The sequence below is a fragment of the Coregonus clupeaformis genome, chromosome 1 (assembly GCF_020615455.1).
Source record: "Coregonus clupeaformis isolate EN_2021a chromosome 1, ASM2061545v1, whole genome shotgun sequence".
NCBI classification, from domain to species: domain Eukaryota; kingdom Metazoa; phylum Chordata; class Actinopteri; order Salmoniformes; family Salmonidae; genus Coregonus; species Coregonus clupeaformis.
Window position 1 is genome coordinate 42,502,002 of NC_059192.1, and position 13,164 is coordinate 42,515,165.

At 39.3% G+C, this 13,164-nt stretch overlaps 1 protein-coding gene across 2 annotated transcripts; it reads right to left on the reverse strand.

Moving 5' to 3' along the window:
• Positions 1–708: 708 nt before the first annotated feature.
• LOC121582636 (homeobox protein EMX2) lies at positions 709–6,303 on the reverse strand. 2 transcript variants are annotated; one of them, XM_041898587.2, is made up of 3 exons: positions 5,486–6,296; positions 3,883–4,067; positions 714–1,997 (listed from the first exon to the last, which is right to left on the reverse strand). In XM_041898587.2, the coding sequence occupies exons 1-3, from the start codon at positions 5,871–5,873 to the stop codon at positions 1,824–1,826; spliced, it is 747 nt and encodes a 248-aa protein (XP_041754521.1). In that variant the 5' UTR covers positions 5,874–6,296; the 3' UTR covers positions 714–1,823. The 2 variants fall into 2 exon arrangements, with proteins under 2 accessions (XP_041754531.1, XP_041754521.1); XM_041898597.2 differs by lacking the exon at positions 3,883–4,067 and having other exon boundaries at positions 709–1,997; positions 5,486–6,303.
• Between the last annotated feature and the right edge of the window lie 6,861 nt (positions 6,304–13,164).

Here is a 13,164-nt window from a genome sequence, read left to right on the forward strand (position 1 = left end):
GCATAGTGGACTTGACACATTTCGGAGATAACTAGTGTAAATATTTTTCCAATGTGCATTGTTATGTTTGAGTCATTTATAATGAAAGATGTGGGTAGGCTATATAAAGGTCTTATATAGCCTAGATGTAAAAACAAAAAATTAAAATAACATGCTTTTCTTTTTGCACACACAAGCACAATAGGCTACACATAAATGAGAAAAGAGTAGCCTATGCATGGTTTGATGCTGTTTTGTTTATGATCCATTTGTGGGAAGAGCGTGTGTATGTGTATACCCGTGGCTGTACGAGACAAGATTTTAAACAAAGATCCCATTTTGCTGCACATTGCAACCTTCTCTTATCGCTTCTTGAGGGGTAGTCAGATTGTATTAAATTATGTCCAACCAAACCCCCTTGGATCCACGGATTAACAGATTAACGTGGACCACTGGGCAATGCATCCCCTTTCCCCCTCATATTACTCCCATGATAATTGCCCAAACTGATTTGCACTTTCACAAAAGCTAGTAGGACGCTTTGTAGCCTAAGCAGACCAGACGCTGCCCCTCTCGGAAAAACAACCATGCACTTGCCACATATTTTTTTTTTGCGTTCTCGTAATAGCATGATTTATAAAGCATGATTTATAAATTACTTTTAACAAGCCTCCACATTGTCTGGATTACTTCTGAAATGAGTCATAGGCCTACCTCAAGTGTAGGCTAGTTGTGAGACTGGTTTGACCAAAATCAAGATATAGGCTATGAAGCGGGTGATTGGTGACAGCGGGTATAAAATGTGAAGATATGAAAGCTGATCGTAAATCAAAACCATATAGGCCTACTTTTACTCTGCGCGCAACATATTGATAAAACTTTATTGACAAAATATTGACAATTACATACTTCTTGGAAGTATACTTTGTGTTAAAATTGTAGCAAACTTAACACAAACACAAAATTATTTACATTCTGGTAAAAGAGGGTTTAACAGAAACATTAACTTTTAATCTCTGTACATGGAAACGCTCAGTGCTTGAAGTTCTCGCCTCTATGGCTGTCAATTCTTGCATTAGTCCTTCGTGGCAACTCTCACGGGAGGGTCAAGTCCTGACAATATGTTCGGGACAGAATAACGGAGACATGGTAAAGCTTGGGTTTAAGGAGTGTCCTGGATACTTTCCCTTTAAGTACTTCATATGTGGTTTGATAAACTTTTATAAAGTTTTCGAAATTCATTTTCATTAGTCTTTTCTTTAGAAACACTATAACGCAGCACTGCTACTTCATACTGTTTTCACAATCACTTTAACACGAGAATCATTAATTAAAAGACTGCACACTTTGTAAAAAGGAAGAAGCACAACATCTCTGAGATTTAGTAAAAACAAAGTTGTTTTTGAGAAAATTATCAAATTAAAACTACCAGAAAGTCTACCATGCAATTCAAGTTTAACAAAGACAGTTTTGTATTTTGGTATCTTGAGTGGAAACGTTCATATTTAGAAACTTTCAGAAGTGCAAATTTCCAATGTGAATTGGCGATTAATTTTTGGGAGGTTCGTGGGAGATTGTAGTGGTGGGTTGGTGAGTGGAAGGGGGTCAGGTAGGTGGACTGCGATACTGTCGATCACTTTTGCCTGGGCAATTTGATCCACATTGACAGACCCATGGTAGTGACAGAAGCGCCACCAATTGGAATTCTCTCACCCTCAGCTGCCGATCTCCGAAGAATCGAAATGTGACATTAGCTTTACCTTCTCCCTGTACACAGCATCCTTAGCCATGTCATACTTCACGCCATGCGGCTGTCCCAGGTTCAAACAATTTAGTAGGCTATTTTAATCGTCTGAAGTGACATCAATTTCCTCGGGACTTCCCGATCCTTGTTTTGTTGCAAGTCTCCATCGGTTTATGTGATGGGTCCCCTTCTTCTTCTGTTGCGAATCTGAACCCTCCTCCTCCAACTTTTGCCGTTTGAACTTGGTTCTTCGGTTCTGAAACCACACTTTTACCTAAGGGAAACAAATAAAGGCTAGAATAAATTCACAAATACTAAAGAAAAACCATCCATGTGCGCAAAGTGTGAATTCAAATGGCAGAACAGCAAAAGATACAAGCATAGGCTATAATAGGAGCGGCAGGTAGCTTAGTGGTTAAGAGCGTAGTGCCAGTAACCGAAAGGTCGCTGGTTCTAATCCCCGAGCCGACTAGGTGAAAAATCTGTCGATGTGCCCTTGAGCAAGGCCCTTAACCCTAATTGCTCCTGTAAGTCGCTCTGGATAAGAGCGTCTGCTAAATGACAAAAATGTAATGTAAATGTAAAGGCCTTACATTTTTCCATAGGCTCTCATAGATTGCCGTGTGAAAATTTGACCAATGCTATGGCACTAAAGGTTTTACATTATAGGCTAGAAGTACGGTTATTTTCAAGAGAAAATGGGATAAAGGTAAAAAACGGCATGCATGCTCTAGGTCTATATTAGTTATAGCCTAGTATAAACATAAGCCAATATACCAGAAATTGACGTCCCTAAGCGTATTGGTCGAAAAAAACCATGATGCAAACATGGCCATGGATATGCAATTGCTTAAATATGTTTAATTTAATTTATAATAATTTTAAACAATTGTTAAAATCCACATTGCTTATTTATAAACCTGTTAATTTTAAGCCTTTTCTAAATGCATGTCAATAGGCTACAGTGGGCTATATTCATATCTACAAGCCATTCGTCCGACAGCTTGGCAAGTGAGGTGCATTTAATGTGCTTTCAGTCAGCTAATTGAAGTGGGCGATGGTTCATTTCTTCCTCATTCCCCTCTAATAGCCTCCGTTTAGAGAAGAGCCGGTGGTGACACTGGGACAAAAGACACCGACCGTTCCGCAAGCTGATAGGCACAAATACGATCTTAAATATGGCCAGGGAAATTCATTGAGTCCGGCTCATTCTTTTTAGCGTGCCATAGATCCTATAAAATGGTTAACTGGTTAATTGCCCTCCATTTTGAATGGGAACCTTTTTTTCTCAACCCCGCCTAAAACGAGGTTGTAGCCTATGATCATGGATTTGCTCCAACTAAAGCTTCAATGCCAATGGTGTAGCCTATACATATATTTTTGTGTCTCTCTAAAACTGCGGGTTACTCGTTAATCCAATAGTGATTTGGAGAAATTAAAACAAACGTTTATTAATTTGTATCGTTTCCCCCCTTCATTTCAATTCTTAAATTAGGCCTACTTTCTCAGACATTCGATATGACCAAAACACAGTAAATATGCATTTAGGCCTACATGTGAAATTCATACATTTTACTTGCTATATGGATTGGGTCTAGGTCTATATTTAACCATACACTCTTAGAATTGTGTTTATTTGGGGTTCTAGAACCATTTGGTTCAGTGAAAAATAACCATACAAAAGGGTTCTATAGGCCTATAGAAGTTTTAGGGGTTCCATATATAAAGCAAGCGATATAACCCTTTTTGGTTCTAGGCGATATGGAACCTTTCTTCTAAGTGTGGCATTTGTGCAGTTTCCCCCAATAGACAACATATGATCGTGTTTTCAATATATTTTTAATAATTCCCCTAATGTCACTTATAGCCTATGCAATGAGAACTTTGAATTTCCAATAAGTAGCCTAATTATTCAGAGAAAATGTAGCATATTCCAGATTCCGTAGCCTACACCAAAACAGTTGTTATAGTACTATAGCCTTACAGGCATATAGGCTATAAAACACCCCTTGAAACCTACTCCCAAAACCTGTGGGTCATGACAGGTCTGATGCAACTTGACATGATAGTATTTTAAATCCATTCCCTATTCAAAGTAGGCCTAATGCGGATTTAACGATAAACTTGTGAATATTAAATTCAGGGAAATATTTTCTTACCTGAGTTTCTGTGAGGCTAAGGGTGTGCGCAAGCTGTTTTCGTTCGGCACCTACGACGTAATGGTTTTTTTCAAATGCGTGCTCAAGCCGCAGAAGTTGCGAAGGTGAAAAAGCTGTCCGAATTCTTTTGGGCTTTCTGGCCAGTGCATTGTGCAAAAGGAAGCTCTCCGGGCTTGTTTCGTTACCTGAAAACGACAATGGGAGGGATATTCATTATGAACACTTATCTTGCAGACTGAGGCTAAAGAGATGATGATGCTATGATCATATTTTGGCTATACCGTAGACTTGGGTCTTCTTACTTTTAGCTAAAGTCTACGGCAACACTCAATTGAACATTGAGACCAATTTAGTCACAGCAACACCTATACATTTTTTTTTCCCGACAGCAATCATTTAAACAATAGCAAATTGATACAGTTTATAGTCTTCAAATGGCAACGATAGGGTTATGCAGTAGCTAATTAAGTGGCGATTCTATCCAGTCTTTCGTTATCGTATAAACACACATGGAAAATAGCAACACAATGGTCTACAATAACAAAGTGTTCTGGAAGCCTATAGGCTACCCCTTTTCAAACTTGTATTTTCTACATTACAGTCACTGGTAGGCTATAATGTAAGTATATGGTGGAGAATAAAACAGGCTACATTAAGCCTACATTTGTCTTAATTATTATTAATTATTAGCAAGACACTTATTAAAATAACCATTATTCGTTCCAAATGAAAAGAGATCGTTCAGTTGGACCTACTATACAATTTGCATGTCTCAGATAAATATAATGTGCATGCACCAGCATAAAATATAATGTTTTCAAATGACAGTCCAATTTGGGGGCCTATAAATTAATAGTGCGATTTAAAAAGTGCATAGTGTACAATTTCGTAAACAGCAGTTTCGGCCATAAAAACATAGCCCACAAATATGACCCATGGCATCTTCCATGGCACAGACGATTGCAATAAATTACACAGGCTTCTATCAATGTAGTTTAGTTGATTTACACTCAGTTTAAACACACAAATATTTAAAAGAAAAGGAAGTAATAACTAATTAAAACATTTTTTTTCTACCATTTTGTTCAAAATAACAAGCCAATTAATGATATAGATCTACAATATCGATTTGTACGGTGTTATGCTTATTTTTGTTTCAATAAAATGTTTTAGATGCTAAATGAATTTTTAAAAATCCACTCTTTGCAATTCCTTTAACAACATGTAAATGATAGGCTACAGGCAAAATAAATGTGAACCCGTGTAGCCACATTAAGAAATACTATGCCCTACATTACTGAAAGTAGTCTATTCCAGTTGAACCGTTCTAATTAGCCTATAAACAGACAAAAACTGTTTAAAAAATTGTTCAAGACACTACATTTAAATATTATATATATATATATATATATATATATATATATATATATATATATACGATAGCTCACTGATATTTACATCACTATAGCGTTCGTGTCTTTATCCTCATTAATACATTTTATATAGGCTACAGTTAGCGAGAAATGCTATTGAAAATCCAAAAGGGCAAACAGTATCAATCCGTAATAAATACGTCAAAGACACAAATGCGATCTCAACCTACCTTGGAATCTGTGACCCAAGTACCTATATCTATGTATTAGCCATGGGTAAAAAGTTGAGGGGTCCCTTTGCTGGCTGGCAAAAAGAGGGTGCGGACTATGGGAGGATGAAAGTGGGTGAGCCAACGCGTGTGGAGGGGGCACCGAATGAACTGGGACACCGGAGTTGTTATGATGTGAGACCGCCTCAGCAAACACCAAGTCCGGATTAGAGTAGACGCCCCTGCCGCTGGAATGAAACCCGTTCAGAAATGGATTCATCTGGCTGGAGTTTGCATAGCTCAGAGCCGCTGGTCGTATGGGCTCCTCAGACCTCGACACTGGTAGAGGATTATCCTTCGCTACCAACGATTCTATAGTAAAACACCTCTTCGGTGTAGGTTGAAACATAGTTTGATAGTCAAGATTCCCCAGCTTAGAATTTAAGAGGTGCAGGCGTTCTTCGTAAAAATAGGCTACTACTCCACACCGAGAAAGTTTGTCAGCATAAATAACTTTGGAACGAAGAGTGCAGCAAGAATAGAAGCCAAAGTAACAACAAATCAATGAATAGCCATAAAGGTGGTCGACTGCGCCAGACAATCCATGGATGTGATCGGTTCCTCACAGTTGTGCAAGCGATTTGTTAGTTCATGAGCTTAATTAGCGCTGGAGTCACATAAACAGCTTCCTCTGAAGCCTGTAATGGCATGGTGATTGGTCGCTGCTACTCGCCTTAAGGTTGAGGGAAGAGTCTTTAAGTGCGTCAATAGGAACAGGCACGGAGAGGCGGACTCGAGCAGAACGGAAGGGATTCGTTCAGAACCAGATCTTCAGGACATTTTACATACCCAGCTGAACCAGTAGAAAAGCTCAAGGTACTTACGTTTGCATTTATGTCTACCAATAAGGCCTGAGGACACTTGGTCTTAAAGGGGCCTTATATTATCAGTGTTGATTTTTATGTTGAAGTATAGTGCTAAGAGTCGGTGTAACATTTATTGACATAAGTGTGATAAATTCTTAGTATAAAATGTAGCCTACAAACCATTGACCTGGGTGTGTTTACTCATAGCAACCACATAGTGTTGTTTAAATAAGGGTCTACCATTTTACATTTAGGCCTACCTTTAAATTCCATTTTTATTTTCCATTATTATGGTACTTCCATCATACCCCACCATATACCCTGGCATCGTCTTTCCGTGTTTTCATTTTCTCCAATCCGTTTGTGATTAGTCAGGGATTGAGGGCTCCCCAATTTCTATTGGCCAGAATATTGGGATAATGGATATTGGATCCACACGACGTTCAGTGCAGTTCGTTTGTCGTATTGACACATCAACTAACGACCTATTAATTTAGGACTACGTAGGCCTACATTAGCCTACACACAACCTTTTAATAGGCCTACCTGCTCTGGTGCAAGTCCAATATTCACTGATGAAAAGTATATAATTGGTAATTTGATGTTTACAAAGTCTGTACTATAACAATAAAGCCAATCGTAATGTATAACCTAGTATGTACCGCAATAGACTTACAGTGATATATTCATTATTTTGCTATTGCTGAATTCCATGAAAATACGTATGATGTTTTCATAATCCAATAAAGTTGCACTGTTGGAATAAGATAACTCTGTTCTTAACTGTAGGTTTTTAGTCATTGTCATTATTATAAAGCCCATCTTCGGTGACCCACAAGTGTAAGAAAATGCTATGGGGTGTGAGTCCAAATCTGCCCGGGCTACATGACTTAGTAGCCTAACTTTGTTTGCAATGTTCTACTGTTTATATCTACGAGGCCAATCCCTCCCGCATTATTACAAGCGCATGACAATGATGGTACAATTATTATAAATACAAACAAAACCATAAAACATTGTTAAGATTATTATGATTATGTATATGATTATTAATTATTAATTATATTATGCCGAGGTTACACTCTAAGATTTACTTTGTATTTTGTATTTATATTTATTATGGATCCCCATACTCTTCCTGGGGTCCAGCAAAACTCAGGCAGTTATACAATTTTAAAAACATTACAATACATTAATAATAGATTTCACAACACACTAAGTGTGTGCTCTCAGGCCCCTACTCCACTACCACATATCTACAACACAAAATCCATGTGTATAGTGCGTATGTTATCATGTGTGTGTATGCATGTGTCTGTGCCTACAGTCCCGTGTAGCTCAGTTGGTAGAGCATGGTGTTTGCAACGCCAGGGTTGTGGGTTCGTTTCCCACGGGGGAAAAGTATGAAAAAAAAATGTATGCACTCACTAACTGTAAGTCGCTCTGGATAAGAGCGTCTGCTAAATGACGTAAATGTAAAAATGTGCCTATGTTTGTGTTGCTTCACAGTCCCTGCTGTTCCATAAGGTGTATTTTTACCTGTTTTTAAAATCTGATTCTACTGCTTGCATCAGTTACCTGATCCATGTAGTCATGGCTCTATGTGGTACTGTGCGCCTCCCATAGTCTGTTCTGGACTTTGGGACTGTGAAGAGACCTCTGGTGGCATGTCTTGTGGGGTGTGCATGAGTGTCTGAGCTGTGTGCTAGTCGTTTAAACAGACAGCTCGGTGCTTTCAATATGTCAATAGTGATGTCCACTTTGAGCCAGGAGAGATTGACATGCATATTATTAATGTTTGCTCTCTGTGTACATCCAAGGGCCAGCTGTGCTGCCCAGTTCTGAGCCATTTGCAATTTTCCTTTAAATTATATCTGAAAGATTTCGAAGGTTGACATCAGTTGAACTCATTTTACGTCGGGACACCTCATGATAGTAGGCAACAGTGCCAAGTCTGTTGCATTTCAATTGACTAATGATAGCAGAATGGTAGCCATGGCTTGTACGTGAAAACTGAGATGATGGAAACTTTACTGAAGTCAGCAAGCATTGTGTTATATTAATCAATTACAACCCCAATAAGCATTTGTTTGCACACTGATCATACAACATCGCACCATTCATTGTAGGCCATTGTCTCCTTGCGTAGTAATATTCACTGTTTCACTCCGTGGACAGTGTCTTTGAAAACGTCCTGTGCATATAGGCCTTGATTTACATTTTACATCTGCTGTAGGCCTATGTATCATGTTGGCCTGTCTTACTCAATGGGGAAACTGACGTTTTGCAATGACAGACTGATCAACAGTAGGCTAATGCATTTACTACAGCACTAAGGCAGAATATGAGTAATAATACAATAATAATAACAATTATTATTATTATTATTATCATCATTATTATGAGTTCATCCGTATTAGTGTTACATCAATTATAATATTAATAGCCGTATAACAATACATGCCCTTATTTATTTAGTAGGCCTCACGAATAACTGTGGGTCTACTCAGTTAGACCTACTTTAGTGAATTGATGCAAGATACATTTTTTTTACAACATAGCAAGATCCCGCTTATATTACACTGGTCTCATTCTTTGTATAGTTTCTTATTTTAATCCATCCAATGAACCAGGGATGAAGGAGAGTTCCTCATGGGCTGTTCAAAAGTGCGTCACCTATAGGTAGAGTTGTCAATGCAACATATTTAGGCCTACATATGCGGATAATCGTTTGTTTATTGGCGATTTAAAAAAATCTGTATTTTCAGTTGCAGTCTTTTCAGTTGCATATCTGTTTGTAAAGATTATTATCAAAAACTCACTGGTTTTTCTTTACAGCATCCGTCACGTATTGTGCGGGCGTCCTCTCGGTTTTAACCAATATTCAGTCATGGTGCGCTGCCGGCCTCAAGTGGACGTCTTGTGAAAGTGCGCGTGAATTAGGCTATTAGTAGGCTTTTACACCGTTATTAGAATGGTGTAGCCTAACTATTCTTTGCGAATGTTTTAAGTGTGTTAATTTCAGTTACAGGAAGCAAGTGAGAAAAATAGTTTAACTATGTCTTCGAAGTTGTCCTCATCGAGAAACTTATGGTGTCATTGCTTTGTATAGACATTTCTGATATAAACCTATTTACTTCCCATAGATATGTGTAAATATGAAGTATTTCACATAGTAGGCCGAGGCTAGATCTCTAACTATTTTCCAAAAATAATAAAGTGATTGTTGAGTCAACTTTTTAACATAGGCTATGTTGCATTGACATAGCTAAACTGTAAGGTCACTATAATTTCATATCTTTCCATGTTCATTACATTTAAACGGATGAAAATAGCTGTTGAGTAATAATTACAAGCCACACTTTTTGGAGATAGCCAACAATTTTGGCATAATGCATAATGACTATGCCTATTGAAAAATTACCACGCGTAAAATAATGTTGAATGATAAGGTGCGTGGGTAAAGTAGGACTAGTAGGCCTAAACGTGCATAGCCTATAAATTATCAATTTTTCTATAGACTAAATGTTAAACTAATACGCTATATCATTTGCACGCTGTTACATTTTTGAAAACTAATTATGTCGATGAAAACAAAATAAGATAACAAATTTGCCAATAACTTTGCCTATCTTCATAGCCCTAATATTGTAGATTTTGATCGGTCGTGATTTACGAAAAATAAAGAGTGTGTGTGTGTGTGTGTGTGTGTGTGTGTGTGTGTGTGTATGTGTTGAATATTCTTTACACATTTGACAGCCCTTTTAATGCTGCAGTAGCTATAGGCTACAAGGCATAGGCCTTTCTCAAGCCATCTTGAAAACTATGTTAGGCCTATATTTTATAAATGTTCTTATTAGCTATTTTCGTATTGGCAAAAGTATTCAGATCCCTTGTATTTCTTCACATTTGATTGTGTTACAAAGTGGGATTAAAATTGATTTAATTGTACTTTTTTGTCAACAATATACACAAAATACTATATAATGTCAGAGGAAGAATATATATATTTTTTTTCAAGATGAATAAAAAACTAGAAAAAGTACATTTCCTGAAGAAAATGTAGTGTGCTTGCTAGCATGTTTTGAAGTATTTATGGTTCTGAAATATGTTATAGTAGTGGTAGTGACTGCAGTAGTAATGATAGTGACTGGTTCTAGTTGAAAAAGTAAGTAGATGTAAAAAATGATTGATTGGCTTGGATAGGATAGCCTGAACATGAGAAAGTTGGTTTGGTGCCTCTAGCTTGAACGGTTGGTTCATTTTTGTGCCAGAACACTCACCACACATCTACTATCAAGGTGGAGAGGTGAGGAGTGATATATTTTACATTTACATTTACGTCATTTAGCAGACGCTCTTATCCAGAGCGACTTACAAATTGGTGCATTCACCTTATAGCCAGTGGGATAACCACTTTACAATATGTTTTTTTTGTTGTATTTTTGTATTTTTTGGGGGGTGGGGTAAGGGGGGGATTAGAAGGATTACTTTATCCTATCCCAGGTATTCCTTAAAGAGGTGGGGTTTCAAGTGTCTCCGGAAGGTGGTGAGTGACTCCGCTGTCCTGGCGTCGTGAGGGAGCTTGTTCCACCATTGGGGTGCCAGAGCAGCGAACAGTTTTGACTGGGCTGAGCGGGAACTGTGCTTCCGCAGAGGTAGGGGGGCCAGCAGCCAAGAGGTGGATGAACGCAATGCCCTCGTTTGGGTGTAGGGACTGATCAGAGCCTGACGGTACCGAGGTGCCGTTCCCCTCACAGCTCCGTAGGCAAGCACCATGGTCTTGTAGCAGATGCGAGCTTCAACTGGAAGCCAGTGGAGTGTGCGGAGGAGCGGGGTGACGTGAGAGAACTTGGGAAGGTTGAACACCAGACGGGCTGCGGCATTCTGGATGAGTTGTAGGGGTTTAATGGCACAGGCAGGGAGCCCAGCCAACAGCGAGTTGCAGTAATCCAGACGGGAGATGACAAGTGCCTGAATTAGGACCTGTGCCGCTTCCTGTGTAAGGCAGGGTAGTACTCTCCGAATGTTGTAGAGCATGAACCTACAGGATTGGGTCACCGCCTTGATGTTAGCGGAGAACGACAGGGTGTTGTCCAGGGTCACGCCAAGGCTGGACATATATGCTGGAATCGGGCCAGGTTGGGAATTTAGCCATGACACCAGGTTTAACAATAACAATAAGTGCCATAGGATTTTTTATGACCACAGAGAGTCCGGACACCTGTTTAACATCCCATCTGAAAAACAGCACCCTACGCAGAGCCGTTTCCCATTCACTGCCCTGGGGCATTAGGATCTCCTTAGACCAGAGGGGAAGAGTGACCCCTGCTGGCCCTCCAACACCACTTCCAGCAGCAGCTGGTCTTCCATCCAGGGACCGACCCTGCTTAGCTTCAGAGGGAAACCAGCAGTGGGATGCAGGGGCATCTTACTATATATATATAAAACAAATGAGGGACCTGTTACCATTGTTTTTGTTGTCATAGACTTTGTAAACAAATGAAGCAATGCTTCAAATCATGTAGAAAGCTCTCATGGAATGTCACTCCTTGAGCATTACATATATGGAGATCACCTGACGGTTGCCTGTCAAATTGACCCACTCTTTGATGGTATGCACAGAACAGTGTGTGGCTTTAACCCTCAAGCTACCGAATGGGGTAAAAATACTTCACATTTTTCATGACTTTGTCAATCAACATGTTTTTAACAAATCTAAATCATTGTTTAATGTTTCTGTATCAATATGACCCCTGCCAAAAACATGTAATTCCGTCTATAAAAAGTTGATAAATAGGACCTTTATTTGAATCTAATTTTCTCTGGAGACATAAGTTATCCATACCACCAAAGGGTGGAGGGGGACCTGTATCAGTGATTTTGACCAGATAGACAGATCATCTGCAAAGATATACAGGTAGCTGCCAAAATAAAGGAAACACTTATGAGGGATACAAAGTATATTGAAAGCAGGTGCTTCCACACAGTGCCGGACTACTGCATTTGGGGCCCCGGGGCAATTACCTCTACGGGGCCTGTTATGCCAAATAACGTCCCCCGGCCAAATAGTGTCTCCCTCTGCATCACAATGGTATTCGATAAACTATCAGCGTCCATTGCTATATCAACGGTGTGATGACCTAATGATTAGAATTTTGGAGATCATTACAGCCTAAATGACGTTATTGCAAACAAGGCTGATTTCCACGACAATTTTGCTGTTTAAACAACTTTTGTTTAGCTAATAAAATGAAAACATTGCTTCAAACTACTTTTCGGTACCTTGTTAACATTACAACCTTAAATCCATGTATTAAACGTTGCTACATTTCGGAAAAGGCAAAGAAAACGTGTAATCTGCTTGACACATTAAAGTTACTTACCTTACAGATCAAGTTAGCTAATTTCCACTCTATTCATATGCAAATAGTCCGGGTAGCCATTTGATTAGCTGTTCAGGAGTCTTATGGCTTGGGGGTAGAAGCTGTTAAGAAGCCTTTTGGACCTACACTTGACGCTCCGGTACCGCTTGCCGTGCGGTAGCAGAGAGAACAGTCTATGACTAGGGTGGCTGGAGTCTTTGACCATTTTTAGGGACTTCCTCTGACACCGCCTGGTATAGAGGTCCTGGATGGCAGGAAGCATGGCCCCAGTGATGTACTGGGCCGTACGCAGTACCCTCTGTAGTGCCTTGCGGTCGGAGGCCGAGTAGTTGCCATACCAGGCAGTGATGCAACCAGTCAGGATGCTCTCAATGGTGCAGCTGTAGAAAATGTTTTGAGGATCTGAGGACCCATGCCAAATCTTTTCAGTCTCCTGAGGGGGAATAGG